Source organism: Eumetopias jubatus, unplaced genomic scaffold (genome assembly GCF_037043125.1).
Source record: "Eumetopias jubatus isolate StellerSeaLion01/CBP00866 unplaced genomic scaffold, mEumJub1_p1.0 scaffold_9, whole genome shotgun sequence".
Classification (NCBI taxonomy): domain Eukaryota; kingdom Metazoa; phylum Chordata; class Mammalia; order Carnivora; family Otariidae; genus Eumetopias; species Eumetopias jubatus.
The window spans coordinates 139,261,568-139,284,194 of NW_028274815.1; the positions used below are offsets into that span (position 1 = coordinate 139,261,568).

Here is a 22,627-nt window from a genome sequence, read left to right on the forward strand (position 1 = left end):
ATGATTCAGTGCTTCTGAGGGGTTGGAGAAGTGGGGACCACTGCAACTCAGAAGTCCCAACAGGTAACGAAGACGAGGGTGTGCAATCTGTTTCCCTGGGAAAGTCTCCAGGTTTAATCCCAAACGAGGAGAAAGAGCTGAACACTTCACTAAAGACTTACATCCTCACGGAAGAGCTTGATCCTAAGGACTTGGAAACAGCTTTGAAATGTGAGGGCAGGAGTCCCGGGGAGGCCACATAGCGGCCAGGCAAAGCCCTGAGGACCCAGAGCTGGCGCCTTCCAGGACACCGGGTGCAAAAGGGGAGAGGGATCCAGCCGCGCACACATGTGTGTGTGTGTGTGTGTGTGTGCGCGCACGTGCGCGTGCGCAAACGTGCTTTCTGTGTGTGCATGCATGCTGCATGTTTGTGCAAGCATGCATGCATGTTTGTGTGCATGTGCATGTGTGCATGCATGCTAGAGTGTTTTCTGTGTATGCACGCTGCGTGTTTGTACGTGTGCAAGCATACTGTGTGTTTGTGTGTGCATGTGCGTGTGTGTGCACATGCTGCATGTTTTCTGTGTGCACACATGCATGTGTGTTTGTACGTGTGTGTGCACGGTGTGTGTGTCCAATAATTGTACAAGGCAGTGGACAAAACCAAACATTCAATGTGAACCTTGCCTCTAAGTTCTTCCCCTGGAGCCTCTCAGACCCTATTCCTTCTCCAACAATCTTTATCACACTTTTTATTTGTGGATTAAGTGGGCGTCATGTTTTTAGGAGTCTCTGATTTCACTGGCCCACGAGCCATATGAGGGCAGGGCAGTGTCCATCCAGCGTGGGACCTGGCCCACAGTGAGGGAAGGTGTTGTTGAAGTGCCGTGAGCCCCCCAGGTGCAGGGGGCTGGGGCCAGGTGGGGGGCACAGCCTGGAGCCAAGGGTCGTCTCTGGTTGTTGGGGTGTCTTGGTATCCTGGCAAGGGGCTTTGTCCACTGGAATCTGGATGTGATTCTCTCCCCTTCGATGCTTCAGGGATAAACCTCCAAGGAGTTTGCAATTCAAAACCACACATGGTGACTTTTCTCCAGTTTCAAGTTCATTTGAGATTAGGCAAATATCTCCTCCTTGGGGAAGATTCTGCCAGAATCCTTCACTTCATCCAGCCTTTCTTAAGGACGAGAGCCGGCCTTCCAAGCAGAAGTCCCCGGGTGAACACAATCGCCCGGCACCATAAGTTACTTTAATGTAGACGTCACTTTAAACTAACCTCTTACCATCTGTTCTGTCCTTTAATAACAAATGCAAAAGAGCATAATTCTCCGTGGCATCATAAAATTGAGGTGGGTGATGGAAATGCCTGTCTGTGTTCTTTATTCATGGCCCTATCGTATGCTGCTGTGATGTTTTTCTCCTTTTCTAGACACAAATCAAGGGGAAACTGCTCTCCCCTGATCTGGTGAATTCATTTGTACAGTATTTCTTCTTAATGTGGTAAACTGTGGGGGAGCTCAGAGCATCCCGAGCCGGTGCAGAGCCCTGGACGCACACACAGAGCGGCACCCGGGGAATTAAGCAAAGGCACCTGGTGGTCAAAATGTAATGAGATTCCTTTGCAAAAAATAAAACTTCTTTAAATATGTGGTGGGTTCTTTTCAGTGGTTCTATAATTAAATTTCCCCACGAAGGATGGGCCGTCTGGCCCAAAGAACGCAGCAGAAGTGGGCTGGGCGGATGGGCTGAAACACAGCCCCCGCCCCCGGAGGACCGTCCGGCTCCAACCCAGGACCTCCTCAATCCAGCGCAGCTCAGCCGCTAGTTTGGGACCTACCGTGTACTCAAGTGCAGAAGTCACCGACCTTTCTAGAACTTTCCTCACTCCCAGAAGGCAGACTGGGGCTTCACAGGCAGCTAGCCTTGAGTGTTTTCCATTAATCACGCAGTTCCCTGTCTCCACAACAGGGCCTGATCTGCTGTAACCGGTTCCCCACACCTGGAGCAAGAGCTCAGGCACAGGTGGCAGGAGGGGGGCTTCCTCTCTGGGACCCAGACTAGTCGCCACCACCCCGTGTCCCCGGCCACCACACCTTGGCACCAACTCCCTCCCGTGGCAGAGAAGAGGTGGCTCTGGGCCACAAAGGGCTGCCTTCCTGTGAGCTGACCCCTGGGGCTGGAGCCCGGCGGCTGGAAGAACACCTGTCCTGCTTCTGCAGGGCGTGTCCCCGGACGCGGCTGCAGCGCTGGGCTGCTCAGACTCGGCTGCATGACGGACGCTACTCGGTGGGCAGCAGAGGGACAGGTGGTGAAAGTGGACTCCTGTCCTGGGCCGCCGCCCAGTGCTGTTAGCGAGCGAGCAGGCAGAGGGCCAGGGCGGCAGGCGCGGGACCCAGCGTGTCATCACCTGCAGGAGGCAAGGGGGGCTCAGCGCCTCCATGGCCCAAGGGGACAGCACAGAGTGACATGTGTCCCCAGCCCCCGGCCTTGGCCATTCTTTCAGTGGCCCCGCCTGAAACCCTGCTGGGTGTGTGCTGCTCGGGGCAGAGCCAAGGAAGCCAGGAGGTGGGAGACAGGAACAAAGATGGTCCTCACAGAGCGGCGGAGGGAGGGCGGGGAGGGTATTGGAGGGGGAGGAGTGGGGGGCGAGGGGTATGTGGAAGGAGTGGGGGAGGAGTATGGGAATGAGGGAGGGGTATTGGAGGGGAGGGGCTGAGGGCCGGGTAGGGTTATGTGGGGAGGTATGGGGGAGGGGAAGTGTATGTGGAAGGGGCAGGGGGGTACATTTCCAAACCATCACCCAAGATGCCTACTCAATCTCTGTCCCCTTGCCTGGGTACAAAAGCCTTTCTTGTAATGAGAACTTTGGGGACATGCAAAGATGCAGTAGAGTCCCATGAGCTGTGGTCACTGTGCTCTCTGTCTTGTTTTGTGACTCCCTTACTCCAGACAGGGTAGTGTGCCCCAGTGTCGCCTTCACTCCTCTTCCCCCACCGCACCCCAGCTCCGGCGAGCGCCCCACTGTCCTCTGTGCCCATGAGCTCAGGGGGTTTCTTCATTCAATTTTAACTGCACTCTTGTAATAAAACGCCTGGTCCCACTCTGCTCTGTAGAGCTAGAGGCTTTCATTGTGGTCCATTATGTTATAAAATGTTGTTACGGCCCCGCCACTTGATTTCCCAAAAAAAAAAAAAAGCTGTATTTTGTAAAGGTGTGCAGTTGACCCCTGAACGATGCAGGGTTGTTGGGGCACGGCCCCTGGCACAGCCAGAAATCTGCATGTTAACTTCTAACTCCCCAAAAACCTAACTGCTAACAGCCCACTGTCAGCCAGAAGCCTTACACACAAGATAAACAGGCGATGAACGCATATTTTGATGTTATGTGTATTATAGACTATGTAATTACAACAAAGTCAGCTAGAGGAAAGACAGTGCTGTTAAGCAAATCATAAGGAGGAGAAAACACTGTTACGGTCCTATACCGTATTTATCGATAAACATCCGTGTACAAATGGACCGGCACAAGTCAAACCTGTGTCCAAGAGTCAACCGTATTCAAAGTTGAATTCCAGTCTGTTAGTATGACCTTATCCATCACACCTTTTCAGTCTCCGTGGTTTATTTTCCCACAGCTCAGAGAAGCCAGTTACCTTACAGTTGGTGACCCCGTTCCCATCAGGTGCCCCTTATCATTATAAGCTTTTGCTTCCTCTAAATGCAAGATGTGCTTCCTACTTTCAAATTTTTTTATTGAAGTATAGTTCACATACAGTATTATATTAATCTCAGGTATACAACACACACCCGAATGTCGGGCGACTCGACAATTATTTACGTTATGAAATGCTCGCCACAAGGACTGCAATCACCATCTGTCACCATACTGTATGTCTTACTTTTAATTCTACTGTTGTCCTTTTTGTCTCCCAAAGACTAACGTTCTTACCCCATCACCTGGTCTCCTGCCCCCTGGAGAACACAGAACTGTGCACTTATCTTGGCTCTTCCTCAGTCAGACCTTGCTAACTTCCTCGGGAGTTGCGAGCCAGAGAAACGTTATTAAATTTTTTTCAACAACATCCAGCTTCTCTGTGAAAACACTTCTGTGTGTATATAGTGCTGTAGCCTTCTTGACGACAGGCTTCAGTGTTAAATCTGTGTCTCTGGGCTGGTCACGGGGCCTTCCTGCCCCTCAGGGACCGGATTCTGTCCCCTGGCACCTCTGTCAAAGGAGCAAGAAGATGGGACCCGGGTGAAAACTTAGGGGGGCGTAAGTGGGCCAGCTCCCAACCTCTCTTCCCTCTGGACTCTGGGGCAGCTGCTCCGTTGTCCTTCCTCCATCTTTCCCGTTTGACGGCGGACGTTAGGCGTGTTTGCGTCGGGGCTGTGGCCATTTTCCACCCTTGTTTCCAGGCTTCCCAGCAGTGCTGGAGTCTCTACCGTGTGTCCCACACTCCCTGCAGAGACTTTAACTTGGAATATTGTGTCTTATCTTTCCCCGTTACCTGCTGGGCCACTGGACGTGTAGTTGGTGGCACTCCGTAACTCCCTGACCCTGACTGCCCTTCCGGTTCCCAAAGTGAATAAAGCATTAGCTGTGGTCCCAAAGTACCTCAAGATGGCCAAGTGCAAGGAAATCCAGGGCGGGGTGAGTGTACATTTAAGGAGCGTGGCCCCTGCTCCCCGCAGCAGGCTGACATGCCTCTCCTCTTGCTCCTTCTTCCAGATCCGGTCTGACAAAGACAACGACATTCCCATCCGGTACAGCATCACGGGCGTGGGTGCCGACCAACCCCCCATGGAGGTCTTCAGCATCGACTCCATGTCTGGACGGATGTATGTCACTCGGCCCATGGATCGGGAGGAACGAGCCTCCTACCACGTGAGTACCTCGGGCCTTGGGTTCCTACCTTTAGAAGGAGAACTTGGCTTATACTTTCAGACTCTTACCTCTTGGGTATCTCACTTCATCTCACATCCATACATCCATCTATCCATCCATCCATCCATCGGTTCCTCCATCCATTCTTCCCTTCAACCACCCATTCTTCCATCCATCTACACATCCGTCCATCTACTCATCCATCCATCCACCCATCTACTGATCCATCCATCCATCCATTCTTCCATCTACTCCTTCCTTCATCCATCCATTCTTCCATCCATCCCTCCATCTACCCATCCACTGATCCATCCATCCATCCATCCATCCATCCATCTGTCCATCCGTCCATCCCTCCATCCATCCATTCCTTCCAGGCATCTACCCATCCATCCACCCACCCACCCACCCATCCATCCATCAATCCACCCATCCAGGGAACATTTCTCAAGCATCTAGTATGTGTCAGGTCCTGTGGTTGGCAGGAGGCCTGAAGTGATAACATGAGTAAACATAGCCTCACTCTGAGGGAGCTTACACTGTACTGGGATTAAGAGGCATCAAAGCCTCTTGGCCTGAAGCCCTTAAGAACGCTGTGTCCCCAGATTCTTCAGCAGCCCGACCACAGGCCTTGAGAAGAGTGGGTGTAGTTACTGACACACCTCTGCATCCTGCCCTAGAGATGCCATTGGAAATGGGCATGTGGCTGCCATCCTGACTGCCTCTCGGACAGTGGGGGCCAGGGTCAGGGAGAAGGAAATATAAGGGAAATAGATTGTTTTGTTAGCTGGCTCGAAAAAGAGTTTCCCTTGGATGCCTGAGTATCTAAAGGAAAATCGTCGTATCTTTTCTGAGCCAGACTGATGATTTTATTTACGGGGCTAGGGAATGTGGAGGAAAGCACGCAGACATTGAAACCCCGGCAGCGGGCGGCCGCTGACACTCAGGCACACTTTGCCTCTGGCTTCCAAGCAGACAATCTCAGGGGTGCCTTCCCCCCTGGAAGGGGCTCTCGGGGACCTCCTCTGAGGCACTGGTGAAATAAGGTGTGGTCGTTCCCACACCAAACACTTACCAGGGGCCGGACCCTGGGGACCCACTACCCCTCCTCCCTGCCTCCCACGTGGTCTGTCTGCCCTCCCGGAGGGACATGCGCCTCCTAGAATGCCTCGTTCCAGGCATTTGTGCCCCGGAGCCTCAAGGGATGCTCAGCCAGTGGTTGGGGACGAGCAAATGTTTCCAGTGAGTGAGAACACAAGGAAGGGGGCAGCTGCTGGCTCGCTGCATCGCCCACCTGGCCAGGGGTCCCTCTGCCTTGCAGTCTTTGATCCTGATTAGCCGATGACCTCGAGAGCCTCCTCCGACACTGGAGGCTTTGTCTCCAAACGGCCCCACAGAGAGGCCACTTGCTGATGCTCATGTTCACCTCGTTCAAGATTAGACAGAGTCCTTTTTAATTATCACGGTCGCCCCTCCTCCTGGGCCCAAGGAGCCCCCACGCCTCTCTCCAGGAGGCCAGAGAGCAGGGCTGGCCCCAAGCGGCTCTGGTGTCCGCTGGAATGTCACACGGTTGCTTTAGCGGTTTGGGGAGGAAGGAGCTCTCGGCGGGGCACCTCTTCTGCCTTCTTTGGGGTTCCAGCGACCCCTGCTGTCCCCAGTACGGGTGTCTTCTCTGGCTGTTTCTTATGACCCTTCCAGACTGAATGAAATCCTTTGTCGTAAACCCTGGGCCGGCTGCCCTGCAGAGCCTGAGGCTCGGCGTGCCACGGCCCTGGTGAGCCTGGCGGGAAGGGGCCGCCCCGGGCCAGGCCCGCTCAGCTCCTGACATCAGGACGGCTGCAGAGTCCGGGACCCGTGTGGAATGAAGTGGGAGGCCCTCATCTGGACCAGGGATTTCAAGTCAGTGACAGCAGAGCATTTAACCACACACGGTCCCTCCTGCATGTCGGGCGTGCAGGCCGTGCGGTCTCAGGCTGTTGAAACTGGCGCCCTTTGAGGACGGGCAGCACAGGTGGGCTGTCAGCCAAGCCCGCTTCGGAGGACGCGGCCCCAGCACCTGCTGACTGCAGATCCACCCCTGAGAGAACCCACACCGAGTGGGAAGGCGCCCCCTTTCATTTTATTTTAATTACTTGGGAAACCTTGAGCTCAAAAGGAGACCTGCTTTTGGTGTTTCTGGGTAACTGTTTCTCCTCAGCATTTCGCACCAAAGTCAGCACTGGAATTCCCGGTTCCCCGGCGAGAGTCCGGCTCCGCCCTCCTGCCACCAGCCCCAAGCAGCTGGTGCCACGGCCCCGCCCCGCCGAGACAGTTCAGCCCAGGGGACAAGGACGCAAGGAGGCGCCTGAACGCCAATGTCCGCTCCAGGGAGCGTGTCACCTGCCTGCCCCCGTCGCTCACAGGCAGGATGGTCGATCCACCAAGTGCCAAGGCAGTGGCTAGTGTCCTGCCGAACAACCTAGGCCCCCACGCACCTCTCACGCTCACCTCCATTTCTGTTTGTTCGTTTTGCCTGATGTGACCCCAAAGCCTCGCTCAGCACCAGACTCTGCCCAGGAGACGCGTGGTGTCCGAAGCTAGATGGCTCTGCAACAGGCCCCCTCAGAAAAGCAGGGGGTCATAGGCTGGCATTCCCCGGGGATCTGGGGTAGCATGCTGGGCCTGGAGGGAGACCCCTGGTCCTCTCCAAGGACGCCTGCAGGCCACAGCCCCTCCTCGCCCAAGCCGGCCAGAGAGGAAGCAGAGAACCTGGCCAGGGGGCAGGGTGGGGGGAGGGGAACCGTCCACCTGTCCCTGCGCACTCTCGGCTCTGCGTCTGGGCCTCCGGGTGACCTGCTCACCTCCAGACACTTGGCACACGTTCCCTTCTGTCTCCCGCCACGTCCTGAGGTTCCATCTTGGGAGATGAGAAATCCAACCATGCCACCATGTATTAAGTGTTCCCTGCTTGCTCTCGTGAACCAGGAAATGTGCTCCGGGTGGGTGCCCACCTCAACCTCCTCGGGCCCCATCTCAGAAGTGAGGAATGTCTCCCAGGGCCACCCCTGGCTGCCGCCTCCTGCAGGGTCACCCCAGACCCCAGAAGGTGACAAGTGGGTGGGAGATAACGGGACCCAGATCGGAGGAGAGGTCAAGTCCATTTGCCGAATTCCAGATTGAAACCTCATGTTCCATCTTTCAACTTTCTGTCCCAGTGCGGTGAAGCCCTCGAGAACTCTCCCGTCTTCCCTGGGGTTGGGAAGCTGCTCTGGGCAGTCCTCACTCCTCGTGAGACTAAGGCACGAGCCCCTGTCAGGACTATCACCTCGCAGGACGCCCACCAGAGCCGTCGGGGGCAGCCTGCAGGTGTGTTAGCTCTCTCTGCCGCATAACAAGCAGGCACAAACTCAGCGGCTTAAAATAACACCCATTTCCGGGCTCGTGTTCTGTAGGTCAGAAGTCTGATGGGCTCTGCCTTGAGGTCTCACAAGGCGGAAATCAAGGTGATGCCTACCTGGAGGCGTCGGCTTCCTGCTCATCCAGGTTGTGAGGGATTCGGATCCCCCTTTTCTCGCTGACTGTCGGCCAGCGCCTCTCTCACCCCCTTAAGACACCTGCCTTCCTCGGCACGAGGCCCCCTCCACTTTCTCCAGCAGCTATGCCCTGAATCTGCCCGCAGTGTCAGCCTCCAGTTCCCGTGCAGCCGCCAGCCAAGGCAACACTGTGATTTTAGAGCCATGAGGCCACCTCATCCCACCCAGACATTTCCCTCCGTGTCTAAAATGTAGCCCAATCACGGGGCGACCCCCCATTGCATCCACATTTGGGGATCCACACCCCACATCCTCAGGCACTTTGGACCACGTCTCCCACCTGAGAGCAAGCTGATGAACTGTGGACACGGGTCACTAGGAGACAACCAACAACACATCAGTGTTCAAATGCATGAAATGAAGAACGGTCATGTTTGCTTTTGCAGGATGATTCTCTAGAAGGTTCTTTGGAGGGTTCCATAAATAAGACCTGAATGCTGCCACTACTCTCATCTTGGGCAAATTTCCTAATCTTCCTGCGCCTCCCTTGCCCCATCTGTAAAAGAGAGATCGGGACAATACTGGTGTCACGGGTGCTCGTGGAAGCTGAGGCGGGTCACCCACGTGGTCACCCACGCGGGCTCTGGCAGGAAGTCTCCAGCGCCCACGCACAGGCGCTTCCAGGGCCTGCATGGAGTGCTGCGTGGTCCGGGCTCCAAGAGGAAGCTGGCGGCCCGCAGTTAGGACACGAAGCAGAGCGAGCCGCTGAGAGGAGGCGGGCATGCACGCATGGGTTCCTCCCTGCTCCTGTCCCCACGGGGACGTGACACCAAGCCCCTGCGTTCGTGTTTCCCCGTCTCGCTTCCGCAGAGAGAAGGGACAGACGTCCTGCTCACGGCATTGCAGGGGCAGCAACCTCCCTTTGTATGTGAGGCTCAGGTTGGCAGGTCACGGAGGCGCCCAGAGGTCCCCCCGTGCCACCTTGTCTCCGCACCAGGACAGGACGGCCCCCGCCAAGCCCACAGCGCGTGCCCAGCCCGAGACGTGGACGGCGGCCCTCCCCGCCAGGCCGCGCTGCCACTGCCAACAGCGTCACCTTTAACTGTGTCTCCCAAGTACCTTTTCTCAGCGGCTTCTTGACCGCTGGAAGAGCTCAGCTGCAGGACGGGGGGCAGGGTGGGCCCGAAACTGCGAGGGGTGCTTCCCGGCCCTTCCACACGGTGCTCAGAGCCGAGGCGCCGGGCGTGCAGTCGCCTCTGGCCCCCCAGGAATCGGGCCTAATGTATGCCCTTGCAACATCGCAGGCCGGCTTCCCCTGGGAGGCTTCTCCTCAAACTCCCCACTTCAAGGGCAAAATTCCACTCGGGGCCGTGGGGACTGAACCAAAGCGCCGCGGCTGGTGTAGACACTGTTGGCCGGAGCCTCCCTAGGGCAGGCGTGGAAGGCGCACTGCCTCCTCCTTCCCAGAGGCTGGTAGGGCGGCCATGATGCGGGGCACCAAGGAGGAGAGGGCCGTGTGGACCCCCCGCCCGGAGACACTTCCCACCCACAGGCCTCAAGCACGCGCCCTTCTCGCACCCTTGGCATGGCGTTGTCCTGTGGCAAAGACCTCGAGGTCCGATGTGAACAGCTTGCCAGGTGACGGGGTGTCAGCTGAGAGATGCGTGACAGTCACAGCTCTGGTGTGGACAGACCTCGGGGAGACCGTGCCCCTTTCCACTCCCCGTTCTCCCCCAAATCCCAGTCCTGCGTGAGTGTCCCCAGCCCCCTGCCGCCCCCAGGCCTCAGCTGCCCCAGGTCCCCCTTGGGGACCTCACACCTATTCCTCTCCCTGTGTCCCATTCATCAGGCCACAGCTCAAACGGCACCTCCTCTGGAACGCCTGCCTGGCCTCCTCCCAACCCCAGCCGGTCGCTCCATAGGCCTTCTCTTCCTTCCTGGTGTCCATCTCCCTTCTCGACGAGAAGCCCCAGGGCTGGGCCTTGTCTGGACCACTGGACAATAATCTAGGGTGCAGCCAGTGCCTGGTACATAGAGGCCCTTGACAGATCCTGGTTGAGTGGATGAACTGACGAATGAATGGGGAATGAATGAATGAATGAATGAATGAATGAAAAATTCAAAAACTGGGGCACGTGGGTGGCTCAGTTGACGAAGCATCCGACTCATGGTTTCAGCTCAGGTCATGACCTCAGGGTCCTGGGATCGAGCCCCACGTCGGGCTCTGTGCTCAGTAGAGAGTCTGCTTGTCCCTCTTTCTTCCTCCCTCTGCTGCTCGCTTTCTCTCCATCTCTCTCTCAAATGGATAAATAAAATCTTTACCCAAAAAATTCCAAAAATTAAGGGTGCTCTCACAGCTCTTCCCCATGTCCCCAGAGGAGAGCCCTGAGGCTCAGAGGAGTTTCGTGGCATGTCCCAGGCCCACCTGCCTGCCAAGACTGTCCCTTGGGGGCCCAGGCCCTTACGTCAGCGCCAGCCCAGAGCTGTGGGCTGGCAGGAGCCTGCCCTGGGCTGTCCCCAAGGCTGATGGTGTCTATGCTGCTTTCCAGCTCAGAGCGCACGCAGTGGACATGAACGGCAACAAGGTGGAGAACCCCATCGACCTGTACATCTATGTCATCGACATGAATGACAACCGTCCCGAGTTCATCAACCAGGTCTACAACGGCTCCGTAGACGAGGGTTCCAAGCCAGGTGAGCCCCCGGCCCCTGAGGAGCGCCGAGTGAGTGGGACCCAGCGGGCGAGGAGGCCCCATGCTCAGGGAGCTGTGAGCACCCCACAGGCCTCCTCCCCGTGGAGGCACTCAGGTGCACGCCACGCGCACTGCAGGCCGCACGCAACCCCCGGGAGCAGGGCCCCTGCTTCATGGGCTCCACGGTCCCGAGGGGGGTGCAGGCAAAAACCAAGCTAAAGCAAGTACATAAAGCCATAGCCTGGACAGTAAGGCTTGGAAGGAACCCAGGGGCGCTGAGAGCCGTGGCGGTGCCTGTAGGTCAGGGAGGACCCCTCTGTGGAGGCGACATAGGGGCTGAGAGCTGAGGCGTGACAAGGACCTCTTGGAGAGAAGCTCTGGGGGCGGGGGGTGTTGGAAGGGAGCCTGGGGAAAGAAAAGGCAGGGGCAGAGGTCCTGGGGCAGGAGAGGAGGTCAGAGAGAAGACCCAACATCCGAAGTCTCCCGTGCCACACTTTCCATTTTATTCCAAGCCCCGTAGGAAGCCCACAAGAAGGCCAGACTCCCGCGGCCCCAAGCGGCGAGCCCGCATGCCTGCAGGCCTCAGGTGCCCTCTGAGCTGACCCAAAGGCCAGTCTTCCCCTAGACTTCAGTTTGGCATAAATGACCTTGACCACGTGATCGTGCACCACGGCCCTTGCTAAGCATGTCTCTGCAGGAGGTGGGCACCTTCCCTCTCCTCTTTAGCAAAGGCAAGCCAGGAGGTATGTGGGGGGGCCAGAACCCCCAGCCAATGCTGGACCCGGCCTGGGAACCAGCAGCAGCACCTGGGAATGCGGTAGAAATCTAGAACCTCTCAGCCCACCCCTCTCCCCAACTCAGTCTCTGTAGGTGAGCAGCGCAGCCCTGCACTGCTGTCTCCTGCAGGGACGGGGCAGCATCCCTGGGCCAGCTGCCCGGCCGGGGTTGGGCGGGTAGAGCTGAGCTGAGCACCCCCGGGGCCGCCGGGAGTAACCACTGAAATGCAGGACGCCCAGGGGCACGGGAGGATCAGAACAACTATTTTCACACATACCTATGCACCAGGCAACATTTGGGAGCCACCTACAGTGGCGAGGTACTGCTTTTGTCCTGAACTTCAAGTGTCCCTGGGCATCTGTAGCTTAGCGGGCGACCCCACCCTGGCGGCCCTGGTGAGTACCCCGTCCCAGGAGGGCGGCCGGGCTCCTGGGAAGGCCTGTGGCTCTGGGCACATGGACGCTCAAGCACTGGGAGCCTGGAGCCCAGCCAGCTTCCCGCTTCCTGTGCTCGGAGGGGTCAGCCACATCCCATGCAGCCCACGGTGGGGTGGTGAGGCCAAGCATTTATCATCGCTTCCCCGCCCGGAGCGGGTTGTCATAGTTCCGTCTCCAGGGGCTGCTTTTTCAGCAAGGTGAATTGTGTTTTTGATTGATTGTCTCGGAATCGCGAGACGCAGGCCAGCCCAGTGTCAGTGAAGGGACGGGATGTGACATTATGTCTGCCCGCACTTTGGGCAGCTTCTCCCCACAGCCCCTGAGGAGCAGGGACAGGGTGCCGACGGGCAAATTAGCTCCAAGCGGCCAGCTCCTTAGGCAAGGGGGTGGGGGCGTGTGTGTCAGGCTTGGGAGTGCTTTCTTGTTAGCACAGATATGGCGGGTCTCTCTCCCCACAACCCGGCACACTCTGTAAAGGTGCCTGAATATCACAAATCACACCTCCCATGTCTTACTTTAGAACAAATCAATAGAGAAAGTCTTCCCAAATGTGTAACTGGCTTTACTTATTAGGATAACAAAAGCAGCAGATTGCTGTGTCTCCTCTTCAAAATCCTGATAAGCCTTTAAGCCCGGAGATCGGAGCAGCCCCCGCCCCCCCCCACCATCGCCCCATCGCCCCAGCTCCACGGGGCCGCTTGGAATGCCGAGCATGGCCTGGAAGACCGGAAGGCTGGTGCGGATCCCAAGACGGGTCCTCTCTCCCTGTTCACTCCTGTGTCTTTCATGGACCGTTTGCACTAGGTGTGGACTGACTTTCAGGGTCCCTGGGGGACTCCGCGTCTGTCTCTGATCCCGGAACGGCCCTCAGAGGGGAACAGAGATGCCACGGCTTTGTGCAATGCCCGGGACGCAGCGGGGCCATGCTGCTCCCTCACGTGCCCGGCCAAGGCGAGCTGACCTCAGACAAAGCATGCCATGGCATCCTGGAGGCAGAGGCTCCCAGGGCTCGGAAACAGTCTCTGCGGTGTCCTCCCCTGCGTCAGTTAATCACCATAATAGAGGGTTTCACTCAGTGCCTTTGCGGGGTAAGGAAAACCTATCACCAGAAATTAGTCATTATTCTCCGGCATGATGGGCTAAGGAAAGGTTTCAGATGTACATTCTAAAGGAAAACAAATGGAAAGATGTATTAAATATTGACTCACCCAGATGAAAACCTTTTAAGGTTTGGGTAGTTCATATGGGGACATTAGCAAAGTGACTCAGGGGTGGGGTCTCAGGCAGAGCCCACATTCACCCCACATTCTTTCCCCAGCCCCAGTGCCCCACCATGGTATGGAATCCTCCCTGGTGCTGCTGGATGGCGCAGGCTCGGAGGGCGCGGGAGCCGCAGGGCGGCCTGTGTCCTATTTGGTGCAGCAGTGGTCACTGTGGTTTGGGGTCAAGAGTGCCCACTACTCTGATCTCAGCTGTTACATCGCTGGGTCTCCACAACCCACCTAGAAAGCCCCTGGGAAAGGGAATGCATTGGCTCACGTAACTGCCAAGTCCAGAGACAGGAAGCAATCTCGGTGCCGTGACTAGAGTGGGACTGGCCAGGGCCTTGCTTACCTCGGTCTGACTCTCCCCTCCTCGGTGCTGGCTCATTCTCAGGGAATCTCTCTCTTCCTGTGGACAAGACACCTCAGCAGCTGCAGACGTAACCGTGAGCCGCAGGAGAGGTCCCACTTCTTGCTGGAGTCCAGCAGGGGCCCGGGGAGATCCCCATGATCTGGCTTGGGTGCTGTACCCATCCTGAGGCCGTCCCCACGGCCAGCGCACGGACAATGAGCCTCTTTCGGGCACAGAGTCCGGTTCCAGACCCCTCCAAGTCACTGGGTCTGACCCTGTGGCTGGTGTGGATCCCCCGCAAGGAAAACCAGATCGTTGCTTCAGAAAAGGGGGCTGGATACCAGGTAGGCTCAAATAGCAGGTGTGCATCATACGCAGTTGTAAGAAATAATAGAGACACCCCACAAACCTTCACCCATTTCCCCCAGTGGGAACAGCTCGCAGGACTGTCATGCATGATCATGCCAGGATGTTGACACTGGTGCAATCACGGACCTCACTCACACGTCGGCAAGTTTCCCGGCGTGCGCCCACGCAGACGTGTGTAGGCGCGCTTCCGTGCTGTCTCCCCACGTGTGTAGATTCCTGTGACCGCGGTCAAGCTGCTGAACAGCTCCATCGGGAGGGCCCCTGTACTGCCTTTTAGAAGAACAGCTTCTTCCCTCCCCCACCACCCACCCACCGACCCACCATCCCTAACCCCTGCCAGGCACGGCTCTAAGACCTCCCTTCGGATTCCCTTCTTTAAGCCTGCGACAGCCCTACCGGATAAGCACTTTTCTTTACCCCACTTTGGAGATACAGCGTAGAAAAAAAGCAAGATTTAAACCCAGGCAGTCTGGCTCGTGAGCCACAGTGCTCACCATGGTACACACTGCTTTCCCTCCCCAGTCTGTGTCAGGCATGCATTCGGCTGCAAGTCACAGAAAACCCACCTTTGTACCAGTAGGGGTTTGGGGGAGAGCCTGAAGCTGTCCCTGCCTCTCCCTCTGGTTTCTCACCCCATGGTCACTTGGAGGCTGCAGTGCCTCCAAGCATCACATCCACTATCAGGCAGAAGGAAGGAGAAGGGAAGAGAAGGACAGAATGTAGCACGGGCAGTGTCCCCCCAGAAAAGCACAGGTTGTGTATGAGAGCGCCTTTCTCCAGGATAGAAAAATATAAGCCCCACCCTCAAGGAGTCCATCATCCCGTTGAGGAACCCAGAAATCCGTAGGCTATGTACATGTGCGAACGAGTGGTGCAGATGCAGATCCGGCAAAGGCAGAGAAGCAAACATCCCAGGCCTTCGGGAAAGGAGAGCATTCTTCTGCCTCAGGGCCTTTGCACGTGCTGTGCCCTCAGCCTGAATGTCCTCCCCCCAGTCACTGTGATGCTGGCCCCTTTTCCTCCCATAGCTCACATATCACTCCTGCAGAGGCATCCGCCCTGCCTGCTTTCCATTAATACTCCCTTACTCATTGAGTTCGTTACTCAGTTTGTGGCCAGCTTGCAGCACTGGGCAGAGATCCTCTGTTCTCTTCACCCGGACAAGGGCGGGACTCAGTGGACCCCAGCCCTCGCCTGACCCTCTGGAGGCTACCCGGTGCTCAGGACAGGCCCAGGTCCCGCGTCCTGGAGCTCGGAGCTGCTCGGCCAACAGCTCTACCAGGGAGGCTTCTCCAACCTCGCAAGGACAGAGTAATAATCCACAGTGATTATCTTTTAACTAAAAAAGACTTTAATTGGAATTCCTGATTTCCCTAACCCCTTGTAAGTGTGTGAGGGCGTATATTATAAATTTTGAAATTAATGTCACCTTAAAATATTAAATAGCAGAGAAATCTATATGCTGAAAATGAAGTCAAAGAAACCTTCGTCTAGATAATGCAGAGTTTTTGCTTAAATAGATTATTCTATTAGCTGCCCGTTTATTTATTTATTTTATTTCCGTGCCACAGAGGAGTTCTCCCTGAGATGAATGCCACGGACTAATGCACAGATGGCACCAGATACTTGAAAGTCATCTGAATATTAAGAATTTAAATCTTTAGCCTCAGTGATTTGAGCAGAAAGCCAATTATGGGGCTGAATTAGTTTTCAAATTAAACTGCAGTTTAAGGCTTGTGAAATTAATCCTTTAAGGCGGATGGCAGCGCTCGAACATGAATTCCGAGGGAGAGCCGACCCTCCGCTTTCTCCCCTTTTCCTGTTGGTGCAGCCAGTAAAGAGACGCCCTGCACCTCGGGCGGCGGGCAGCATCCCCGCTTAGATGAAAACACAATCCTGATGTTCTGTTTTGTTTGCCAAGAAAAATGGAAACCTCGCTGCTGGCAAGAGAGGCCAGAGCAGGCCCCCAGAGAAAGCCCTGGGAGGATGCTTTGCTCCAGGCCCGGGTAGCGGGGATGGACCTTCACTCCCATGTGGCTACAGAAGTGAGCCGCTAGTGTGAGTTCCCTCTCCTCGCAGGGCACCCCCGGAACCGCGGCCAAATGGCTTCCACGGGGACAGTGTGGGATGCTCCGGGTGCACTCCGTGTAACTGGGGTCGCTGGGGCTCAGGGTTGTGTGTGGACTCAGACCTGGCCGGCCGGAGGAAGCAGGAGGGCCAGGAGCACCTGCAGGCCAGGGCCACACCAACCAGACCCTCGGGGACTGGCCCTGCTCACGCCCCAGGCACCAGCTCACAGGCAGGTCTTCTGCTCACCCCGCGCCCCACAGAGGACATCCCGCTTCCAGAAGAGGACACCCAGGACTGGTGACCCTTTTAAGAAGGAGAGATTAGGCCCGAGGCTGACACCTTGATTTTGGACTTCTGGCCTCCAGAACTGGGAGATAATAAAGTTCTCTTGCTTCCAGCTGCGTCCCCTTGGCCTGGCACACCTTCCTCGCCCTCCTGCACCTTCCCTGTGCTCAGGGGAAGTCCACCCACCCTGCCCGAGCCTTGTAGGAGGGTGCAAGGTCATGGCCATCAGCCACTGCCTGTCGGGGCCCCAGCTCTAGAGCCAGGCGTGGGATCCATCCACCCAAAGCCCAGCATGGAAGGGTGTGGAGGAGGCCGCGGCGTCTACTGCAGGCTATGAGGACCGCCGGGCTTCAGGGAAAAGAATCATGACCAAGGCCAGAACGGGGCTCAGAACGGGAAGCCGTTGCGTGTCAGAAGCAAGACGGCAGCACGGGAACCCACGGCTCAGGGCCCGGGCAGGTTGTAGCCCAGGTGAGAACACGGCCCCGGGTCAGCACACGTCCTCTGCCCGCTGGGCGGGCACGCACGCGTGGGGTCTGGACCATGCACAGACAGGAAGGAAGGCTGCCTCCCCCAGAGGGCCCTCCAGGCTCTCAGGAATTCCTCCGGCGTCTTCCCATCTCCTCTGGCCCGGGCTCTGCTCCAGGGCCCTGAATGCTCCTATCTCGTCTCTGCTGTTCCACAGACCCTGTCCCTTCCCCACTCATGGTAGGGAGCTCCGGTGACATGCGTCGGCCCCCTGACCGTGGACTGGCGACCCAGCCGGGCTTTCAGAATCCCTCCTTCTTGAGAGAAACCAAGTCGCGGTTTAGGCTCTAAACACAAAGTCACATCTTCTATTTCTCAGTTGCCTTTTTTCTTTTTCTATTTTCCTCTTTTTTTTTTTTAAGTAACATTTTACTTTCTGATAATTGAGTGATAGCCTTTGAAGGAACCGTGGAAGGTACAGAGAAAATCACAAAGGAAAACTCAAACTCCCACATACGGTGCCGCACTCAGAGACTGCACGTCCGTCACACGCCCTCTGGCCTCCCCTCCTTTGCAAAAACACGTTGTTATTTTAGAGATTGGGGTCACACTGAACACTCTAGAGACCTCGTTCTTTTCCAGTGAGCCGCACATACGTCATGAAAATTTCAAATAACATTAACTATCCTTCCACAACATTTTAATGGCTTCACACTACTCCATGATAGCAAAGTTATGGTAACATCATAATTTATTTAACCAACACCCTGCTGTCCTACGGTTAATATCATTTGCTTATTGATTATGCCCATGGCTTGTCTGCACCACCAGATGTGAGCCTCATGGGTCAGGGGTTTTTTCCACTTGAACTTTTTATTTGCGGTCGCTGTAGGTGCACACACAGCGTGCGACCCAAGACAGAGTCTTCAGTCCTTCGGTTCCCCAGTGGTAACGTGGAAATGAGCGAAGCCCACGCCAGTGAGCTCTGTTTATCCAGAGCCAGCCGGAGCCAGGGAGTCGGCCCTTCACCACTTGCATTAGGCAAAGACTCGAAGGCAGGCAGCAGAACAGAGAGCTTCATGGTGGGGAAGGGGCCGCTCAGCTGTGCCCTGACGGGGCTTGGGCCTGGAGAAGTGGGAGGTGGACATCCTCTGTCATTAGGTGGGGGCATACTTCTCTGGCTGGTCCTGAGTCAGAAGCCAGGACAAAAACTGGGAAAGCTGTCAGTCATCCATCAAGTCCCTGCAGTTCTGGGCCAGTGGTTACAGGGTGACTGTTTGGCTTCCTGGATTGTTACTAGAGATAGAGGGTCTGACTTCCTCCAAGTCTGACCTGCGGGGAGCTGCTACCCCCCACGCTGGTTCCCCTGGGCGGTGGGTGGCCCTCGCAGGCCAGCTCCCACGGACGGTGTGTTAGAGTTCTAACTTCATGTCGGATTGGCTGTCATTTCGCGTGTGTTCTGTCTCTCCAGCATGTCTTGGCAGAACCACAGGACAGTATGCCAGCCAGGATATTTGGGGTTGACACAGTCAAGATACAGAACATTCCATCCCTAGGTGGGTCCTCGTGTTGGGGATTTAATGGTCACCCCCACCCCTGTGCAGGGGGGACTTTGTATATCTCTTTTGCTCACGGACATGCAATGCTGAACACAGTGCTTGGCACATAGTGGATATTTAATAAATATTTGTGAAGGATTTCAGGCTTTGCTATCAGGAACCGTGTCAGCACGGACCACCGGGGGCACAAATCAATCATCTATTGAACATCTGTGATTTTTTTTCCTGAGGGTAAGTTTCTAGAAGTGGATTTGTCAACTGGACACAGTTTAAAGGCATATGGGTATAGCCAGCCCGCTGCGGCCAGAAGCTGCGGCCTTGCGCTCCCTGGACACTGGCGGGGAGGGTGCCCAGCCCCTGTATATCCTGCCGTGTTCCCTATCGTTGTTGATTCTAAAGAGCAGTTGCGGTTTGGGCACGTGAAAATGCCCTTCCTTCATTTCTTTGATCAGTAATAAGATTGTTGTTGTTGTTTTCAAAAAGGAGGAGCAAAGAGTGTCTGCATGATAAAGATTTGAAATTTCGGCTCCTTGACTGGAGACTAAGCCAAGGGGCCACGGCGGATGTGTCAGACGGCGGGGTCACCGGCCGGCTTTTCCTACATTGTACCTTCTGATATTTTCCCGTGAAAACGCGCTGGTTTCCGTGGGTGGGTTTCATTTGTGCAATCGGAAAAGAATTATGAGAAGTCTATCATTTGGTTTTTAAAAAGCAGACTCCTGAACATAGCAAATAAGGTGGATGCCTAGATGTAACATGATGTTATAACGAGCTCAAAACTAAAGGACCTGTCTTGTTGCCAAACATTCAGATCTGAGTCCTCCATGTCCAGGGGCCCAGAGGCACAGCGAGGGGCACAGACTGACTGGGTGGGCTCTGCAAAGCAAGAGCCTCAGCCACATCCAGCCTGCACACACTCTGCCTCCAGAACTTTCTCTCAGAAGGCACCAAATTTGATGCTGAGCCTGGGATTTTAAAGCTTTGGAAATACTTCCTCCCCAAAACTCTGATGCCCTGGTTCACCAGTCAGGGTCCGTGTTAGGAGCTGGGACTTCGTCAAGGAGCTCGTGATGAAGTTGAGGCCAGCTGCAACAGGGTTTCTGGGTGCTTAGAGCCCTACCCCCTCCCTATCCTCTCCCCCTCCCCTTCTCAGGCCTGGAGGCCTAGCTGCACAGCTTGAAACCCCAAGCCCAGTTCAGCCCCAGCTTCAGACATCTACTCCCAAGAAAGGATCACATCAAGGTAGGTGCACACACACCCCCTCACCCCTGCAGGGCCCCAGACAGCACATTGTTCTGGAGGAAGGAACTGGACTAAAAACATGCAGCTCAGGACAAGGGCCTCCAGGTCTCCAGTGGCACAGGGCTAGGAGTTTGTGCCAGTCAGAACTCTGGGTTGCAAGTGACAAAAACTCAAAGTAAAATGGCATAAGGTATGAAGGGAAATTCATGGGCTCAATTGTACAAAAAGTCTATAGGGTACCTCAAATTTTCTGTTAACCTAAAACTGTTCTTTAAAAAAAAAAAAGTGTGCATGCTTAAAATAGTCTTTAGGTGGGGCGGGGGGGCACCTGGGTGGCTCAGTCGGTGAAGTGTCTGCCCTCAGCTCAGGTCATGATCCCAAGGTTCTGGGTTCTAGGTTCAGGTCCCACATCGGGCTCCCTGCTCACTCAGCGCCGTCTGCTTCTCAAATAAATAAATAATTAATTAAAAAATTAGAAGTCTTTAGGCAATAGCTTCATGTGCAGCTTGATCCAGGGGCTTCCTAGTGAAAAGTTGTCACCTGAGCCCCTCTTGAGGCTCTGAGATGGCCCTGTCCTTCAGCCTCTTTATTTGTGGCCAGAAAGTGACCCCAGCCTCACGCACTGACCCAGGCAGCCCCAGGGGCAGGGACAGCATGTTGGTTTCCATGCAGGAACCCCAGCAAACATGGTTATCTCTGATGGGTAAGGTGCCCACAGCTGAACCGATCACTGTGGCCAGGGGGAGGGACGTGCTGAGCCAACCAGGGTGCTGCAAGGCAGGGAAGGGTGGACACCAACAGGACCTTCAGGTGCCGCCCTCGGAAGGTGGGGCTGTGCTTTCTTCCGCCACAGAGCTCAGCCCTATGCGTGGTCGGGGGAACAGACACTGAGCAGTGGGGCGGCTCAGGCAGTGGCCCCGCCCCTTGGATCTGTAACGCCTGCACCCCTGCACGTGCGCTCCCCCGGTGTGCACAGCCTCCCCTGCGGGGGCTCCTGTCAGCTCCTTTTCTGTGTGTCCCTCAAGCACATACTCCATGCCTTCCGCAGAGCCGGCCCCGGGCCAGGCCCTGCTCCTTCCCCAGGCGCCTCCAGGGCCCCACCACACCACCCTCCACATGTGCTCGACGGAGCCCCAGCAAATGCTGAGAGCCGGGTCTTGAACCATGTGGCTCGGGGAGAGGGCTCTGGGTTCAGAGCTGGAAAAGCTGGTCCTGCAGCCTGTCCGCTCTCCCCCCACCCCCCACCCCCCACCCCCCACCCCCACCGCTGAGAGAGAAGCAAGTCAGAGCCGATGCCTCACAGGAACCTTGAGCTCTAGAAGAAATCCTCCGAAGCTTCGTGGGGAAGTGAGGGCGGCAGGTTTGCTTTCCAGCCTGCCTCCGACGACGTGGGGTTCCCTCCGTCTCCAGAGAGATGGGGATCAGCTGGCGATGTGTGCCCCTGGGGGCAGCAGCAGACACAGCAGATCATTCCCGTCTGAGAGCTTTCTCTGTCCCAGGCACCTATGTGATGACCGTCACGGCCAATGACGCGGACGACAGCACCACGGCCAACGGGATGGTGCGGTACCGGATCGTGACCCAGACCCCGCAGAGCCCGTCCCAGAACATGTTCACCATCAACAGCGAGACGGGGGACATTGTGACCGTGGCAGCTGGCCTGGACCGAGAGGTGAGGTTGAGGGGGAGGGTGGCCTCGCCCGTGCGGCCCGTGTGGGAGACGTGGACCCCAGCCCAGGTTGGGTGCCCAGGAGGCCCGTCTGCTGTGGCACCTGGCCGGGAGAAAAGCTCTCAGCAAAGCCATTCCTAAGTGTTCGCCGCCAGCCCTGTGAGCGAACCTGGGAGCTGGTCCCGCACGAGGTTTCCCAACAGATGCCGCTGGTGTGTGTGGTGCTGAGGTCTGACCTCTGTGCTGCTCAGGAGGCGGCCACGGCAGGGCCCCAGGGCCAGGGGCCGTTAGCGACCGTCTGAGAGCGTGAGCACCCACCCCCTCCGGGGCACCAGCCCTGCGTCTGACCCCGGCGCCCCCGCCACAATGACCCGGGGCACACGGACAGGGTGACACTTTCCACTCAGGGCAGGAATTATCACGGCCAGAGTGACTTCTTCGGTGCTGGGTACGAGGACTTCCTAGCTTCACGGCCCTTCCTGTCACCCCAGGAGGCCGGCACCTCTGTTGTACCCACCTTCCCTCACCCCATCCGTGTGGACTCCAGTGTCCGCCCCACCCAGAGCCAGACCCTCAGGAGAGGGCGGGAGGAGGTGGCTTTGCTGCTGCCGCCACCAGACAGGTATTTTCCCACCCAGTGCGGGAGCGTCTCCAGGCACTGGGCGACTGTTCCCATCTGGGTAGATGACGCTGTCCCGGGCACCTGCCTCTGGGGCCCCTGGAAGGGTCAGCAGCAGGTCCGGGCTGAAAGCCCCCAGCTGGCGGCACGGAGTAAGCACGCTCTGCTTCCCAAACCAGCGTCTCTCCTGCCTCAGGGCCTCCATGACGGCCTCCGGTTTGCTCAGTGACCAGAGGCCAGCATCTCCTCTAAAGGATACGCAAGTCTGTTTACCCTCGAAAGCACTTGGCTCCCAGGACTGGAGGCTCGTTGGCAGAGCCTGTACCAGCCGCTCCCTCCCTGGGGGCTCACTGGCAGAGCCTGTACCAGCTGCTCCCTCGCCGGGTGCTCCTTTGCAGAGCCTGTACCACCAACTCCCTCACTGGGGGCTTGTTTGCAGAGCCTGTACCAGCC

General features: G+C 56.6%; 1 protein-coding gene across 2 annotated transcripts in view; it reads left to right on the top strand.

The window, feature by feature from the left end:
- Window positions 1–22,627, top strand: part of CDH4 (cadherin 4) — a 527,153-nt gene that overhangs the window by 462,796 nt on the left and 41,730 nt on the right. For both annotated transcript variants that reach the window (XM_028091197.1, XM_028091196.1), the window contains 3 exons: window positions 4,705–4,860; window positions 10,922–11,066; window positions 21,386–21,558. In XM_028091197.1, coding sequence (XP_027946998.1) covers window positions 4,705–4,860; window positions 10,922–11,066; window positions 21,386–21,558 — 474 coding nt within the window. The remainder of the gene's footprint in view (window positions 1–4,704; window positions 4,861–10,921; window positions 11,067–21,385; window positions 21,559–22,627) is intronic.